Source organism: Neovison vison, chromosome 6 (genome assembly GCF_020171115.1).
Source record: "Neovison vison isolate M4711 chromosome 6, ASM_NN_V1, whole genome shotgun sequence".
Lineage (NCBI taxonomy): Eukaryota > Metazoa > Chordata > Mammalia > Carnivora > Mustelidae > Neogale > Neogale vison.
In genome coordinates this window covers 171,504,597-171,523,154 of record NC_058096.1, presented here as the reverse complement: position 1 = coordinate 171,523,154, position 18,558 = coordinate 171,504,597, and the positions used below count along the sequence as shown (strand labels likewise).

Here is an 18,558-nt window from a genome sequence, read left to right as displayed (position 1 = left end):
AAATTAAGGGGGATTATATACCAAGGTGTTAATGCTGGTTTTTTCTGGATGGTGGACTTCTAGGCCTTTCCTTCCTGCTTGCCTGCCTTCCTTCTGCCTTCCTGACTTTCTATCTTTTGTTTCCTTTCTTTTCCTTTCTCTGAGTAAGGGTTAAGCTTCTGCTTTGTGTCTGATATTATATTGAGCATTGTAGTAAAATAAATGGAATTGTTTGGCCTGGCCCCATTCTCGTGGAACTTAGTGGATCTAGAGTAACTAAAATTCTACTGTGTTTTTATTTATTTAACCCAAAACTACACCTATAAAGGGAACCTGTTGGTTGATTTATGGTTCTCTCCCAGCCATCTTTCCTCTATCCCTCCCTTTCTCCCTCCTTTCACACACCAACCCATCCACCCTCACTCCCTCCTTCCCTCTCTCCTTCCCACCCACTCATCCATCCATCCATCTTTTCATTATTCAACATGCATTCACTAAGTATCTGGTATGTATACATGAATTGATCATGGGGAGATGAAAAAGATATTCCTTGCTCTCCAGATGCTCATTGTCTTCTTTTCTTTGAAATAAACTTTTTATTTTGGAGTAACTTTAGATTTATTTAAAAACTAAAACTACAGCGCAGAGAGAATTCCCATACACTCTCACCCAGTTTCAGTTTTCTCTGATGTTATCCATAGTACCTGAGAAAGCAACTTTGGTGGATTACTCTTACCTAAACTCTGGACTTTATTCTCCTTTTCACCAGTTTTTCCCACAATGGCTTCCTTCTGTTCCAGGAGCCATTCTAGGAGACTACATTGCATTGTGTTGTCATGACTCCTTGGTCTCCCCTGGTCAGTAGTAATTCCTCAGACTTTCCTTGTTTTTGATGACCTTGATAGTTTCGAAGAGTACTGGACAGTTATTTTGATAGAATGTTCCTTAATTTGCATTTGTCTGATGATTCCCTATGATTAGACCGGGGTTATGGGTTTTTGGGAAGAAAGCTGCCAAGGGTGAGCTGCCCTAGTCATTACATCATATCTCAGGTGCCTGATAAGCACACGGCATCCATGATGATGTTAAACTTGATCATGTGGTTAAGGTAGTCTTTGCCAGGTTTGTTTTTTGTGAAGTTACTGTTTGTTCTTTGGGAGTAGGTCACTGAGTCTAGCCCCCTCTCCAGGAGGAGAAGGATTAAGCTCTATTCCTAGAAAGGGCAGTATATTGTTTGGAAATCTTCTATAAGGAAGACTTGCCTCTTCACCTTCTTACTTTTATTTATCCCATCATTTATTTATATCAGTATGGATTCACAGGTATTTATTTTATACCTTTGGATTATAATCCAGTCCTGCATTATTTATTTGCATTGTTCAGATTGTTCTAGCCTTGACCATCAAATGCTGGTTCAGTTCGTTCTGGTGTCCCCTTGGCATGGCTCCATGCCTTTGTTGAGCACTTACTTTCTGGTGTACAAGATGCTGCAGGCTCATCTTGTATTTTCCCTGCCTCAGCCCTAGACTTAGCCATGTGTTCAAGGAGCCCTGATTCCTTTTATTGGAGAATGGCATTTAGAAATTAAGATCTGGGTGCTGCGTACTCATTGTCTTTTGCAAGGAAGAAGAAAAAGTAAAAAATGGTATGTATAATCTACAAATTGTTGTGGAAGCACAGCAGAGTGATTATTCCCACCAAAGGGAGTCTTCACTGAAGAAATGGTATTTGAAGTTGGATAGAGTTTTCTAGACAGAGGTCAGTGCTGAGGGAGTTGGAGGGGATGGAGTGGAAGGAATACATATTAACAATATCAAGAGCATCTGACTTTTTAAAAAAAAAATTTATTTATTTATTTGACAGAGAAAAAAAGAGCACAAGTAGGCAGAGAGAGGGGGGGTAGGCAGGCTCCCTGCCGAGCAGAGAGCCCGATGTGGCACTCAATCCCAGGACCTTGAGATCATGTCCTGAGCCAAAGGCAGAGGCTTAACCCACTGAGCCACCCAGGCACCCCCAGAGCATCTGACTTTTTCGTTTGATCTGACTGTAGGCTTGTAATGGTAGTGGCCCCTCTTTGATTTTTTTTGTTACATAAACATTAGTAGTTTTCACAGGTTGTGTCTCTTTATGAGAGGATGTTCTCTATGTGAGCCCTGACAGTTGACTGTCTTCCCTCCCAGTTACTTTCCCTGCAATCTTTTTTCCTTCTGAATGTATCTAGTTCCTACTATGCCAAGCCTACTGCAAGGTGTGGAGGCTCAGAGAAGAATTCGATAGCCCCTCCATCTAGAAGCCCTGTGGTCTGGTGTGAGATCCTTTTGCTTTCTTCTCTATTCTCTAGCCCTTCAAGTGTCTAATTGTTAATGCTTTTGCAGAATAGCATAAAAGGGAAGAGGAATTGTTAGCAGTGTCTGTACTGTGAACCTAACATGACACTTGACTCACTCAAAACATCTTTTCTCTTTACAGATAACAATTGGTGTATATGATCCCTGTAACTTAGCCCAGCATCCTGGATGGCCTTTGAGGAATCTTTTGGTCCTAGCAGCGCACCGATGGTATTTACATGTGTGTGTCTGTGTCTGTCTGTCTCTGTCACTCTATTTTTGACACTGTGTATGCCTCTGTCTGTGTCTCTTTTTTTTCCAATGCATTTTTTCATTTCTGGCATAGAAACCAGATAATAAATTAATTCATCAGTCATGATCCAGTTTCCATCAGTGGGAGCCCCTAAGCAGGTATGTTACAGAGCTGCAGACTGTCTATATTGCACTAAAGACATTTCAGAGTAGGGCAGAGTGAGCAGCCAGAGGTCCCAAGCTGGAAATTCCAGCCCCTCCCTCCAGCTGTCTGGGTTAGCTTCACATAGGATTTTCTTACTGCTGCTATCTTCCTTTTCTTCTAGCCCTAAAATAATGAAAACAGAGGGTATCTAAGAGGTCAATATACATTTAAAAAGATGCTCAACATCATTAGTCATCATGGACATAAAATATGATGAGATTCTACTCAGTAATAGAGATAATGAGGTACCATGCTGAGATACTACTACATGCCTACCAAATGACTTGAAAAAGATGACAGCACCAAGTGTTGCCAAAGATGTGAGTCAATTGGAACCCTCAAACTGCTCAAAAATGGGCAGCATCCACCAAAGTGAAAACTATCTCTGGCTCAACAGTTTCTTTCCCAGGTAGATAATGCATAGAAATGTATGCTTAGAAGCAACACACACATGCAGGGATGTTTACAGCAGCATTATTCTTTATAATCAAACACGAGGAATAACCCAGATGTCCTTCAACAGTGAAATGGTCAATAAATTGTGGCATATTCATTCTGATGGAATGTGATGTCATAAATCTGAGTGAACTGCTGATGTTCATGTCAACACGGATGCCATGAGGTTCAGTGGAAATAATCCAGCCCTTAAGAGAATAGGCCCTCTGATTCCTTCTCTGTAAAGATCAGAGCAGGAAAAACCCAGGAATAGACTTAGACATTAGAGTAGTAGTTACTCTTAAAGGGGCTGGCCAGTGACTGGGAGAGGCAGGAGATAGGCTCCTTTATGTTTAGGATTTGTGTACTTGTCTTCATATCTGTTTTACTTACATAAAAATGCTTTTAAAAAAATGAAGATGGTTAATTCTAGATTGTCCCCAGAGGGAGAATTGTTACACTTGCTTACCCAGGTAGTGTGTCTGGAGAGTACACATAGGCTTGCTAACTACTTTTGACTGAGGTGCTATTTCATAAAATATGAGTTCAGAGGGAGAAGGGGGGCCAGGAGAACCTGTGAATGTCTTAAAGTTTCTTTTAATGTCTTGTAAGCTTTATTCCCCCCTGTATTTAAGATGCATTTGTCAGAATTATTTATTTATTTATTTATTTAATGTGATTGTTACATAAAATCCATTTAGAAATTACAGCCAATTCATTGTTCGGTCTCTAAGCATTTGGACAAAGAAAAGCATACGTGAATGTGTTCAAAATCTCTCAGAGGTTAAGGCCATGCCCCAAGAGTTCAGGGAGGCATAATTAACAATGAATTGAATACTCTCCAACTGGTTTTGCTGAAGCTCTTATGTGAGCTCTTTCTTTTCCCTCCTTAAAAAAAAAAAAATGAATTAATTCAAACCTGGGACCTGACATCAAGGAGTAGCAGTTTCCAGTCTGTTGAAGTCCTCTGCTTCCGGGACCGCACCATGCAGGGGGTGAGAGACATTGCTCACAGCATCGTCTTCGAAGTGAAGCTTCCAGAAATGGCATTTAGCCCAGGTAATTTGCCAGTCTTTGAGAATGCATATAATTATCATTTATCAGGAACTGAAGCAAGTTTGACTTTCCTTTCATTCCCTTCACAATGGCAGCAGAAGATAGAGAAAAGTACAGCGCCTACCTCTTTGCCCATGGGAACACCTCCCTTGAACAGAGGGCACACTCTGCTATTCAGAAAGGAACAAAGGCAAAGATGGTCCTCAGGAAATTTCCTTCAGGCCTTTGTTTTTTCCCTCCAGTCTTGAAGATTCTCCCCCCACCACCTAGCTTTTGTTTCATATAAAATCTTTATTCCTGAACTTTCTTACAGGAAGAACAAAATACTATACTTACATATTTATTTGTTGTGTAAAGTTATGTGATCTTTCTCTCCATATAGTAAATCAGTCAGCAAAAGTGCCATTTCTCCTTCCACATTTAATATTCTTCACCAGATCCTGAATGGTAGACATCAGCTGTTATCTCCAGTTCATAAGTTAGGAAACTTGGGCTCATGGATATTTTATAGATTTGTGTGTGTGTGTGTGTGTGTGTGTGTGTGTATACATTTATGTATTTTTATACATGTTACAAAGATAGAATACATACTCAAATCCAAGTAAAATAAAGATAATACTTACCTCATGGAGTCTCCCTTAGGACAAATGTGTGTCCTGTATAAAAGACAAAACACTATCTGGCTTATTATAGGCATTTAGTAAATGCTAATTAATGTTAATTTCCTATTTACACAAAGCCCAGCATTCTCCAAAATGATCTCTCAGATTTCTATGACTTACATGCTTTCCAGGGTACCTTTATACATATTGTTTAATTTGCTTTTCGGCACATCTACATTGTTCCACAGCACTTTGTTTTCTTTCTTCTGGGGGTCCTGTGCCTCAGAGAGAGAGAGAATGTGTGTGTGTGTGTGTTGGGGAGGGCACTGTTAGCTTCTCTTCTGAGATGTCATTTCTATAGTGATGTCAGAAGGTTTCAGGATTGGCTCTGAGGGCATTTTATTGGTGATTCTTTGCCATTGCACTGATAAATGTCTTAAATAGATTTCCTGGATAAATTTACAGTGGATTCAGCTTGGTTAGGCAAAGAAGGGTATAGGTTGTAAATTGAGAGCCTTAAGAAATCCACAGCTTTCCTGCTGTCTTTAGATCCATGCATCTGATTTAGCACCCTCTTCTGGCACCTTCTAAAATAGCTTCCATGTGCTGTTAACTGAGGTGCCATACCTGCGTGTTATTAAGCCACAGTTGTAGATAGTTCTAGAGGAATAAGTGAGTTACCTAACAAGTGATATGTGCCTGGTCTGTGTCTGGCAGGCCACCAGGTGCCTTCCACACTTCTTCACTCACTTAATCCTGCCAGCTGTCCTTCAGAGGAAGCACTTTTTTTTTCCATTTTTATGATAAAGTCATTGTATGATTCTTCCTTCACGGTCCCGATGATCTCGTTGATGCTTGGTGAAGCTGGCAAAGCCTGGAAGCATTGTACATCTCCTTTTGAAAAAGGTGTTTCCTATCACCCAATAAATACCTTCAACATATCTTTTTTTTTTTTAAGATTTTATTTATTTATTTGACAGAGAGCGCAAGTAAGCAGAGCAGCAGGCAGAGGGAGAGAGAGAAGCAGGCTCTCTGCTGAGCAGGAAGCCTGATGTGGGGCTCAATCCCAGGACCCTGGAACCATAACCTGAGCTGAAGGCGGCTGCTTAACCAACTGAGTCACCCAGGCACCCCAATATATCTTCTTTATACTTGATATCGAGTGTAGATTATTTAGTTTAGAAAAGGCCAATTTTCTTTTTTTCATGTAAATTAATGTTTTCCCTCTTAGCTCTAAATAAAACTTGAAATAAATTTTTGTAAAGAGTTATTCTGTATCATAGTATGAAATGAAGGCTATTGATATGGTAGTATTTTTTATTATTTCGAAGACAGTGCAAAATTGCAATGACAATGGCATAAGAAGCACAATTTTAATCATCTTTTGCTCCTTGTGGTGCAAGAAGCCCACTGTCCATTGTTGATACAAAAAGTATACTGGCAGCCAGAGGAAGGAGACAGCAGACTCTGCTCTGAGTGGGACATTCTTCATCTTAATTCTTGTCCTTGATGTTCTCCTCCTGCTTGTTCAGCTGTGGGAAAGCAAGACCTGATTTTCTCCTAAAAAATATTTTTCTATTATTTGGGGCATGGTTTATGGATACAGTTTATATAGAGGTAGATAGGACTGACTAAATACTATTGATGGATTAAATATATTTTTCCATTGTTAATAAGCTATATCTAATATATATATATATAGATATATCTAATATATCTAGTTTTATATATATTTCTTAGAAATGGCTGTGACATTTTGAGTACAGAGATGTTTTCATTTGAAATGAAATTTTGTTTTTGTCTATGACTTCTTATCTGTAACAGGAGAAAGCTTAGGCCAGAGTTGTTAGTTACAGTACTAAACTGTTCTGAAGTTCTTTCAAGTTTTGGCTATATGTTAGAGAGGTATTTTTTTATTTAATGTAAGAGTAGTTAAGGAAAACAAACAAAATATGAATTTAGTAACATGTCTGAACTCCTTTTCCTAGAAAAAAATAATTTTGAACTCTTAACCTCTGTAAGAACTCCTCTTTTATAGCAGTTTAACTTTGTTACATTTAAAAAAAAAAAAATGGACCACTTCAGAGTGCCTGAGTTAAAATGGGAAGGAACATTCGTTTTCTGGCTTCTTGCTGTGAATGATGTCTCCAGCCACAGTGGGGCCCAAGTAGCTTTCGAGGATAACTGGCCCCAAGGTTTTCCAATGGTCATTCTATCCCAGAAAGGAAAGATTGCATTAAGAAAATCTACACCTACTAGGTCCCATAATTATATTGAGCAATACTATTTTAAAAAACAGAGGTCAAAAGCTAAAAAGTTCCCAAGGAAGGAAAAATAGAAGTGTTGACAGCAATCTAAAAGTAGGAGAATTGGGGCACCTGGGTGGCTCAGTGGGTTAAAACCTCTGCCTTTGGCTCAGGTCATGATCCCAGGGTCCTCTCTGCTCAGCAGGGAGCCTGCTTCCTCCTCTTTCTCTCTCTCTGCCTGCCTCTCTGCCTACTTGTGATCTGTCAAAAAAATAAATAAATAAAATCTTTAAAAGTAGGAGAATGGCCAAAGAACACCAACACACAAATTAGAAACATACAATTCTTCCCAGCAGTCCTATACATTTTTAAGTCAGGGAGTTCCTGTTCCTTCAGAGAATGTTACTTAAGGCAGACATTGGAAGGGATGCTAGCAGCATAGATTGTGGCCAAGTGAATTCCATATTAAGGGGTTGAGGTTTTAGTGTGAATTTCAGGTATTTGGTGAGAATGGGAGAGTGACAAAGGTCCTAAGATGTGAGGAGTGTAAGAGAGGCCCCCATTAGCAGGTTTCCGCCAAGGAAGTCAGATTACCATTAAGGTGAGAAAGTAGCAGGAGCTTTCTAGAAAGCAAGCGAGACACTTAAGAGATTTTCTAATAGTAGAATAGAGCAACCACAGGACCTCTCAGAGCATCACACAGAGCACACTTTGAGAACTGGAATTAAAGTTCTGAGGCACCCATAGCAGAGATTAAGAGAGGTTAGTGGAGAAGAGAGAAGTCAGGGAAGGGAAAGGTCTGAATGGATAAGGATAAACTTAAAGGAGAGGGCTTCTTAACAGAGGAATAGGCCAGGTGCTCAGTGACAGGCTTGGGAGGCTGAGCAGAAGGACATGGTAAGGATGAGAAACAGAAAGGAGGAACTGAATGCAGAGGTTGAAAGCCTGGTGGGAACTTCAGCAGAAAAGTGTAGTCACACTGGCTGGTCTTCCTTGGTTAGAGAGCCCTGCACAGGGTTATACATAGCCCAGAGGGGATCGTCTTATTTTGAGCAACTTCCAGGAACTGGGGAAGTGGAGGCTACTCAGATGAAAATCAAGGTTTATTTCAGAAGCCCTTCTACGAAAAACCATGCCCAGGTCTGGTGGTCTCTCCACAAGGGTGTGGGTAGTTGGGGCAGATGGCCAGCCACTTAGCAAGTACATGCAAGTTCAAGCCCTGGAGCCTTTGTGAAAAAGAAGTGAACTGAAGGCTTATTAATGTTTGGCCCTCTTGCTACTTGACTTACTTGTTTTTATTTTTCCTTCCTTCATTCAACTCCCTATTTTATTTGCTTTAAGATTGTCCCAAAGCAGTTGGATGGGAAAAAAACCAGAAAGGCGGCATGGGACCTAGGATGGTGAACCTCAGTGAATGTATGGACCCCAAAAGGTATATTTTGGAAGCTGTTTTCTCCAGTGGGGCTGTTTGTCACCAGGACACACAGAAGGTTCCGTCAGACTAACCACATCACTCAGGGCAGCGCAGGGGCTGCTGTTTATAATGACAAGTGTTACTCCAGTCGTTGCTGCCTGACTTGATTTAATCGTGGTTGTGAAAACTAAATATCACCAATGGAGATTTGGAAGGGCACACAGTTCATCTACTCTTCTAGACATTATAAATTTTGTTCTTGCTTTGAGCTGAGACACTCAAACCTAGTTAGTTACAGGTACCTACTACCTTTTAGTCCTTTATTCATGGTCTTTGATTTTTCCTATTAGCCTACATTGAAGGACATTGTAAGAAATATTTAATGGAAACTAATGTTGTATTTAAGGGATGTTATAAGTGCACCCTTTTTTGAGGGGATGTGGAAAATATTTCTTGGTTTTCAGTATTAGGGAAAATTTCCTCTTAAGTAGCTGTGTTTTTTTTTTGTTTGTTTTGTTTTGTTTTTTAAATTTATAGTTACAATGACTCCTGTAAGCGGCCATGTCTGCATTTTCCCCTTGGCTGCTAGGGGCTCAGTATCAAATTCATGGCCTATCACTAGCAGTTGCAGTAGTCTATGGTGGCACAAATTGTGTGCCATTTCTCCTCCCTATTGCCCTAAAGCTTCGTCTTATTTTCCCTTTGATCCCATTTTGTTCAGGATTTGTTCCTCAGTTTCTTACTCAGATGCTTTCTACCTTTTTAGGATAAGATGGGGCATAAATGAGTGACTGAATGAATAAATAATTCTGTCATTTTTCTAGGTTAGCTGAGTCATCAGTGGATTTAAATCTCAAATTGATGTGTTGGAGATTGGTCCCTACTTTGGACTTAGACAAGGTTGTGTCTGCCAAGTGTCTGCTGCTTGGAGCTGGCACCTTGGGCTGTAATGTAGCTAGGACATTGATGGTAAGTTTATGGGAGCCAAATGGTACCTCTGAAGCTGTGGCTTCTTTTCTTATTTTCTTATTTTCTTTTCTTTTCTTATTTTGCTATACCATATTGCCTTCCACCTCCCAGATTCCCTTTCCCTCCTTCCCTTTCTTCTTCCCTACCTCTCTCCCTTCCTTTTTCTTTTCTCAGTTATCTTTTTAACAATGTAAGGCACTCATACTTTTATTATAAAGTAGAAACAGAAAGTCTTTGTCCACCCTCATCTCAAGTCCCATTTCCCAGAATTAAGAAGACTTCCTAGATTAATACACAATATCACATTCCTTGAACTTTTCATAGGCAGATGCAAACATATAGAGGGACATTTGTCATCTTTGCTGCCATTTGTTTATATTTATAAAAATTGGATCATAGTATACTGTCTGTAACAGGTTTTTATTCTTAACTTTATAGAAAAGTAATTGTGGTTCTCTGTGTGTTCTGTATACTTATAGTTAGTGACCATGTCTTCAATTTTTTCCAACTTCAGCATATTTTTTTGAGATGCTGTTGAAATGAACATTTTTATATCTTTACATATGTCTAGGATTATTTCTTTAGGAAAAAAGCCCTAGAAGTAGAATTGTTATTTTAGAGAGAATGTATGTGTGTATGCACATGCACACATATGTGTGTGTGTACCTGTGTGTATACTCACATGCACTTAAATGTACAATATATACTATGTACAATATATTTATATGGGTTTTTTCCCAAGCTTAATTACCTTCCAGAAACATTTTACTAGGTTGTACTTTTAGGAACTTGTACAAAACAGAGCTTTTTATTTCGCATTTCTTTTATTAGTGAGAGTAAATCTTTAATTTCATTTCCTTTGTAAATTTTCTTTTATTCATCTAAATTTTCAAAGTAATTGACACAAAATACATATGGTATTCTCTTAGCATCTTTTAAGATTCTCTTTGTCTTTTTTTTTTTTTTAAAGATTTTATTTATTTGGGGCGCCTGGGTGGCTCAGTGGGTTAAGCCTCTGCCTTCGGCTCAGGTCATGATCTCAGGGTCCTGGAATCAAGCCCCGCAACGGGCTCTCTGCTCAGCAGGGAGCCTGCTTCCTCCTCTCTCTCTGCCTGCCTCTCTGCCTACATGTGATCTGTCTGTCAAATAAATAAACAAAATCTTTAAAATAAAAAAAAAAAAGATTTTATTTATTTATTTGACAGACAGATCACAAGTAGGCAGAGAGGCAGGCAGAGAGAGAAGGGAGGAAACAGGTTCCCTGCTGAGTAGAGAGCCCAATACTGGCTCAATCCCAGGACCTTGAGATCATGACCTGAGCCAAAGGCAGAGGCTATAACCCACTGAGCCACCCAGGTGCCCCAAGACTCTCTTTGTCTTTTTAGAAAATCTTTCCTTATCCCTAAGGTTGCATGTTTATGTTTTCTTTTTTTTTCCTCTTATTCAGACTTGCTAGAGAGGCGTGTCTATTTTATTAGTCTTTTTGGAGGACTAAGTACTTGATTTATTTATTAGTTCTATAGTTTTTGCTCTTGTTTTGCTTTGCTTTCAGATTCATTAATAATTACTTTTATCTTCATTAATATCTTCCTGTTTTGTGGAATTTATTTTATTGTTCTTTACCTGGCTTCCAGAATTAGGTGCTTAGGTTTTCTTAACATTTTTAAAAATTATAAAGTCAGTGGAAAGCTACTGTAGAAAATTTGTAAAGTGTCAAAAGTTATAAAGCAGGAAAAGAAGACATCCATTTTCCTACCAGTTTTTCACTTATTTCCTTCAATGTTTGTTAAATATATATTTAAAAGATCTTATTTATAATAATGCCCTTGCTTTCATATATTAACATTGTAACACTTTCTCATGTAATTAAAAATGATGCCTGTCAGGCATTTTTAATGACTATAGAAAATGCCTTCTTAAATGATGAAATATAGTGTTCTGAGACATTCCCCTAGTGGTAGATGGTAACATTGTGTCCAGTATTTTACAACTGTAAATTATGTTGTGGAACATTTTTGTTAATATTTCAGGTTACTTCCTCGGATAAATTGCTGGAAGCATTTACTGAGGATAGATTGCTGCAAATAGACCAGAAGATAGGAACATTTGAAAGATTCTAGAAACATATTGCTAAATTGTTTTCCAGAAAAATTACATCAGTTTACATTCTCATCCAGTACAATAGATTTTCATCACCACACCCTCACCAGCATCAAGTGTTACAGTTTTCTTTAATCTTGGCAGGTTAGCCATTTAAACTGTGTAGCATTCCAAAAAGCCAGAAGCAAATACCCGCCTGCAGGTGGCTAACCTGTGGTCTGTTTGTAATTTACCTGGCTTTCTTCCCACTGCCCAGCACCTTCCCAGACTGTCTTCCTTGCTGTCCACTCAGCATTGCTTTAAGGAAGGTAAAAATACTTCAGAAATAAATGTCCCCAAACCAAGCACAAGTGACTTTTAGATTTCCCATAACTTTATTCTGCCTCCATGGTAGACTGCTTTGCTGGTAAAAGTCACTTTACCAAACTGGGTGAGTAGACCAAAGTTTACTAGTGGGCTTTCAAAACAGATAACCTAAAGTATACTTTTGAAAGGATGGATTCTGGCCTGTCCTTCTCAACCCTGAAAATGAATCTTGGATTTCTGTTGACTGTGCCCTTGGAACCATCAGTCTAATTGAGTTTCTGAATCCCTAATGGAAAGATATTGAAATAAGAGAGAGAGCAGAATCAGCTTTGTAGCCAGTCATAGCAGGGCTGCTCTTAGATCACTGTGCTTTCTTATGATCTGCTAAAATACACACACTGCACCTCACTCTTCAAAAAGTAGGCATCTTCATTTGGTTGCAACTCTGGATTTCATTCCTTCCCAACCATTAACCAGATCTATGACCTTAAATGATTTCCGGGCTACTCTTGCCATCTCTGTAGAACGAAATAATTGGACTAAGGATATTAGAGATTCCATCTCACTTCAAAATTGTGTGGTTCTATAAGACTTTCTAGGAGTTATAATTGAAGTATATGAAATCGTGCAAACTGTTTCTGAGAATATAGAATTGTCTGGTGGATTACTGAATATTAATAAGGCCTTTATGTCTTAAAAAAGTAGTACAAAATCTTCTTTGATGTTATACGATGGGGAATAACTCCTAAGTTATTTTTCTGAGGAGTTAATTCAGGCTTTAAGTGAGTTTTAATGTGAGCTGTTATTTATACTTAATTATTCATTAAGGGAAAGCAAGGACTTTTAGGGGCTTATCACTAATCCTTTTAAGACAGTAACATAGACAATTCTTACGGGACTCATCTCCAGATCTTCCTCTGATGGCACTGTCAAAAATAATGAGTTATTATTCAGACCCACCCTGACATTTCTTAGTCTCATTACTGCAGGAAGCCAGGCACCAGGTATATAATTATTTTCTCTTTTAAAGGAAGTTGACCCTCTGTGGATCAAAAACTGAATTTGCACAATTCATTTTCTGAAGTTTCCTGTATTTGAGGTTCCCAAGCTACCCCCAAGCAATACCTTACAGAGAGACATTCCGTGACATGTTCATCAGAAACACACCCTGATCTCTTGTTTCCATGCAGGGCTGGGGCGTCAGACACATCACATTTGTGGACAACGCCAATATCTCCTACTCCAATCCTGTGAGGCAGCCTCTCTATGAATTTGAAGATTGCCTAGCAGGCGGTAAGCCCAAGGCCCTGGCTGCAGCAGACCGGCTTCAGAAAATATTCCCTGGAGTGGTACGTGATGCTGTTTGGGAACGTCAGAGCTTGTCTCCTGTAGCTTCTCACGATTAATCTTGGGGAATGGATGTTTGTCACTTACTACCCAGGACTCCATTATATGGCCGAGCTTCTGTTTCCTGTTCTCAGAGATGGGCATTAAAAAAAACAAAACAAAACAAAACTCTCATATATTTGAAAACAAAATGAAGCACTTATGAAAAGTTTTTGTAGGTTTTGTAAGTTTGAATGTAGTCTATGCAGAAGGAGTATCTGGCTAAATATTTAGCTTTTTACTCAAGCTGTTTTCTTGTTTTTGAGTTTCATTGTTTACTTTAAAAATACCAGATAGTAAGAGACAAGTTTGTTCGGTTCATTTGATTCAAAATCCTGGCAGGTTTTTTTTTTTTTTTTAAAGATCATCCATAAAAGAAAATGTGCATCTTGCATGCTTAATCAGTTTATCTGACAGAAGTTAGGTTAGATGTCTCCAAAGCATCTGCTAACACTTAAAGTGGCATTAGAGATTCTCAGTGCTAGCTAAAAAAAAGAAAAAAAACAACAACAATCAAAACACCCCTTTCTCAAGTTTTTTCTGTTTAATCACTCAGTCTTAGATTTATTCATTTTAGTTCTTATAAATTTTTTTTTTTTTTTTAAGATTTTATTTGACAGGCAGAGGTTGCAAGAAGGCAGAGAGTCAGGCGGAGAGAGAGGAGGAAGCAGGTTCCCTGCCTAGCAGAGAGCCCGATGCGGGGCTCGATCCCAGGAACCTGGGATCATGACCTGAGCCAAAGGCAGAGGCTTTAACCCACTGAGCCACCCAGGTGCCCCTATTCATTTTAGTTCTTGCTTTAAAAGAGCAATGTTGTTTTGTCCATTTTACCAGTGATCCAGAGGAACATCATCTATTGGGTTTAATTTAAGACTATTGATGAATACCAGCTGTGTCCCCAGCTAGGACTGTGATGCCAAAAGAAATAAGAATGTTACAACCCCATCATATTAGCTAGGTTTCTGCTACATTATTGCATACCGCACAATCCTCACATCTCTGCCTTACTATTATAAGCATTTATTTCACATTCACAGGTCTGCAGATTGGCTGTGGCTTAGCTGCTGGTCTAGGCTGGACTCCAGGTTTTAAGTCAAGTTCCAATCTGTGCTATGTGTCATTGTTTTAAAATCTAGGTTCAGGGAGCAGCAGTCTTCTGTGTCATGCTCTTCTTATGGTAGAAGGTGGAAGTATAAAAGGATTGGTAAAAACTTAGACCTCTAAAAGTCTCAGCTCACCAGTGACACAGTGCAGCATTCTCCATTCCCTTGCCAAAGCCAGTCACAGGGCCAAGCCCAAGGTCAGTGGAGTTGGACAAACTCCTCTGCATTCCTAGTGGGAGGTCCTGCAAAGTCATGTGGCAAAGGGTGAAGACATTTAATTCTATTAGTGAGAGGCAGTGCATAGTTCGGAGGAATAATCCAGTCTGTCACTGGAAAGTGTTACAAATTCCCCTCAGGGCCCAGACAGACCTGGCTTTGAAGCTGACCTCTGCTACTAGTTGCCTGAAATTTTTCCTTGTCCAAATGGTCTGTGATCCAGTGCAGTCCTCCCTGTTTATTTGTTCAGTTATTCTTTTACTTAGTCATTAAATATTTAAGGCCTTCTGTGTGCTAGAGACTGGGGAACAAAACAAAGTTCCGTCTTCCCTGCATGGGGCTACTGTAGTCCAGAGGGGGAGCATGGTCAATAACTGATGTCATAAATAGTTATAATTGTAGTAAGTGCATGAACCAGGAGCTCAGTTGCTGTGAAGATGTTTGCCAGGCAGCCTGACCTAAGTTAGACTCCCTTGAGGAGGCTAAGTCCTGCAGGATGAGTGGGGATCAGCTAAATGAAGGGTATCAGAGCTGTCTGTACAAATGCCAGAGTCAGGAGGCAGCGCAGCGCTTCTGTGGCACCAAGGAAAACCAGGGAAGCTGAAGAGTGGAGGTCAGGGAAGACAGAGAAAGGCCCTGGGGTAGAAGCTAGGGCCAAAGCTAGGGCTGACTCTTGCTGGACATTTGAGATCAAGTTTACCTTTTCTTGAAATCATTAGCCCACCAGGTCAGACATCTTCCTTGGCACTTACATTGTGCTACTTTGCTTTCCTTACTAGGTTATTCAGTCCTTGAGGCCAGGAACCAGGTCTGTTACAGTTTTATCCTTCCTACCTTATAAAAAATAATAGATAATGTGCAGAATCCATTTAAGTCCTGGTGCAGTCCATCATAATTTCACTTACAGGTTACTCAGGCTTATGGTGCTTTCTTTGTTTGTTCGGTGTGGTGTTTTTTTTGCTTGAACAAATACTTACTCATCACCTTCCTCATACCAGGCTACAGACATGTCTTAAGTGAACAAGACATGGAAAGAACTATTCTACTGCAAATACCCTGTGTAATCCTGGGGTTGAATTAACTGAGTAGGAAAAAACCTGACCATTAATAAGTCAAATAACTATGTGAAGTTCCCTTTTCTAAGACAAGGCAATAGAATATAGGATTGTGGAACCACCATAGAGCTTTTAAAACCCAACTCTGGATGTCTGTTTTTAACTCTGATGAGTAACTGTTATTGGACCAGTTCTCCTGCCATAAACAATTATGCAGCTGGGTCAAATACATAAAACGACTCTCTCCAGTCAATGAACAATGGAAAGACAATGGTCCTAGACAAAAAGGAAATAAAAAATGTTTGTCCCAGCCCATTGCATGGAGGCACTTTCTGGCTCATGCCAGAGCCCAGGAGGAGCCCAAGGAGCTGTTCCTGGGCTTGATGAGCTGAGGAAACTAACATCCAAGTCCAGAGCAGCTAAGGGAGCTGGAATGCACAGGACAGAGTATCAGACATGGGAGCTGAACAAAGAAGTATTCTGGGCGGCACCTTGAGTCTTTGACCAGATCAAGCTACATGAGCTCAGGTCGTGACTTTGTGAGGCTGGGCAAAAAAGCATCACTGTCTGCTGTGAGAGTGGAGATTCCAGAGCTCCCCCAAGGCTGGAAGACATTGGAATCCCACCTATCCAGAATGGATTGCCCTCATGGAGCACCCTAAGCCCTTAGATGACACTCCAGTAAGTTCAGAACTAAGCATAAAAGCTGAACTACCGAGCTTCCAGGAGAAAGTGGTACAGTGTTCTTGTGATACACAGAGATTTCCTAGGGCCCAGAAAATACTGACCGTAAGTGAAAAAATGGATAACTTGGACTTAACTTCATCAAAACCTGAAACTCCTGCTTTCCAATCAGTTCCATTAAGAGAGTGAAAAGTCTGGCCAAAATCCAGAAAACATTCATGGTATGTCTACTTGGCAAACAGCTATTAAACAAAATCCATAAACAACCTCTACCACACTCAATAATAAAAGGACAGACAAGGATTTTTTTTTAAAGGGGCCAAAGACTTCTGCAGGCATTTATTTCATAGTGAAGACCTATAAATGGCCAGTGCACACACAGAAATGCTCAACATCCGTGGTCTCAGGGAAACAGGAATTAAAACCATGAAGATAGGGGCACCTGGGTGGCTCAGTGGGTTAAAGCCTCTGCTTTCGGCTCAGGTCATGATCCCAGGGTCCTGGGATCGAGTCCCGCATCGGGCTCTCTGCTCAGCGGGGAGCCTGCTTCCTCCTCTCTCTCTGCCTGCCTCTCTGCCTACTTGTGATCTCTCTCTGTCAAATAAATAAATAAAATCTTTAAAAAAAAATAAACAAAACAAAAAAAACCATGAAGATATGCCCACTAACGTGGCTCAAGTTAAAAAGACTGACAGGGATAAATGTTGTCAGGCTGGGGAGCAACCAGAGCTCTTGGTCTACTGCTCAAACAACCATTTTATAAATCAGTCTGGCAGGTTTTCATGAAACTAAACTAACCTAAACCCAGAAATCCCACTCATAGATGTTTATCTAAAGGAAATGAAAACATACATACTCTAAAACACTTACAGAAGAATTTCCATAATGGATTTATTCATAATAGCCAAAATTTAGAAATAACCCAAATAGTGGTCAGTGAGACTTTAAGTAAAAAATTGAGGTATTTTCATACAGCAAAAAGGAACACACTCTTGATACTTTACTAATATGGATGGATCTCGAAAGCATTATGCTGGGCAAAAGAAGCCAAACACCAACAGGTATAGACTGTGGGATACCATTTGTATGAGGTTCTAAAATAGGCAAAACTAATCTAGGGTTTTAAAAAGTGGTTGCAACAGCAGTTGTCCCAGTGGGGATGGGAACGGTGTGAATTGACTGGAAAGGGGCACACAAGCACATTCAAGGGTAATGGAAGTATCCTGTGTCTTGCTGGGTGTATGCAGTGGTTAATATGTAGTTTGTTGAAATACACCCAACTGAAATCTGTGTGTTATACTTTCTGTGAACTTTCACCCTGGCTATACATTTGAATCATCTGGAGAGTTTTAGAAAATATTGATGGTAGGGCCCACTCTCAGAAATTATGATTTAAATAGTCTGGGGAAAAGCCTAGGCATTAGGAATTTTAAAACCTCTCTATAGAGGTGGTTCTGATGTGTAGCCAAGGTTGAAAACTGCCATGTTGAAACTTGCTGAATTCCAGCCTTAGGTATGTGAATCTAAATGGTGGGCTGAGAGCCAGTCCTGAATAGGCTTGCTGGCTGAAGTTTTAGCAAGCAGAGGATCATGGAGGTCAATGAAATGGGTATGGATCTGTATTACTGAAAAGATCCGAATTGGTGTTGAGTAGTTATGCTTTAATCTTGGTGTCATTAATATACCTAAATAATACCTTTTTTGGATCAAGCTACCACCGATTAAAATGCTTTGCCAATTGTAATAAGACAATAAGGTAATAACTTTACTGTAGTCTCTGCTATTGTTTACTATAGTATTTGGTACCTGGTAGATGCATAATGCTTAATGAGTTAATTAATTAATGAGGTCCAGATAACTGCCTCTGTAGTGTTCTCGTTGTTAAAATGGACTTGTTTTGAACCCTCTTTCTGAAGTCCTTTCTGTCTGGCATCTTTTCCTACTTTGCCTACAACTTTTTTTCATTCTTTTAAATATCACTGCTTTTGTTAGTATTGTCTGTCTCTTCCTTGAATCCTGGAGATTAGGTTTAAAGTTTAAGATAAGAAGAACAGAGCTACAATCCACAAAAAAAAAAGATTTTTTGCTTTGTAAAAGGACCTATTTATTCTGTCCTCCCTCCCCACCCTCAGCTGTTCTTCTGGTAGGTGACAGGTTTTGGGAAATGAATGAAAAAGCTAATGATTTCACACTCCTCCCTGTAGCCAGCCCTATGCAGGGAGT

The 18,558-nt window shown here is 39.6% G+C and overlaps 1 protein-coding gene across 4 annotated transcripts in view; it reads left to right on the top strand.

The window, feature by feature from the left end:
* ATG7 (autophagy related 7) overlaps positions 1 to 18,558 on the top strand; it is a 254,848-nt gene that overhangs the window by 38,285 nt on the left and 198,005 nt on the right. For all 4 annotated transcript variants that reach the window (XM_044252987.1, XM_044252989.1, XM_044252986.1 and 1 more), the window contains exons 8-12: positions 2,449 to 2,537; positions 4,136 to 4,257; positions 8,444 to 8,534; positions 9,341 to 9,485; positions 13,082 to 13,240. In XM_044252987.1, coding sequence (XP_044108922.1) covers positions 2,449 to 2,537; positions 4,136 to 4,257; positions 8,444 to 8,534; positions 9,341 to 9,485; positions 13,082 to 13,240 — 606 coding nt within the window. The remainder of the gene's footprint in view (positions 1 to 2,448; positions 2,538 to 4,135; positions 4,258 to 8,443; positions 8,535 to 9,340; positions 9,486 to 13,081; positions 13,241 to 18,558) is intronic.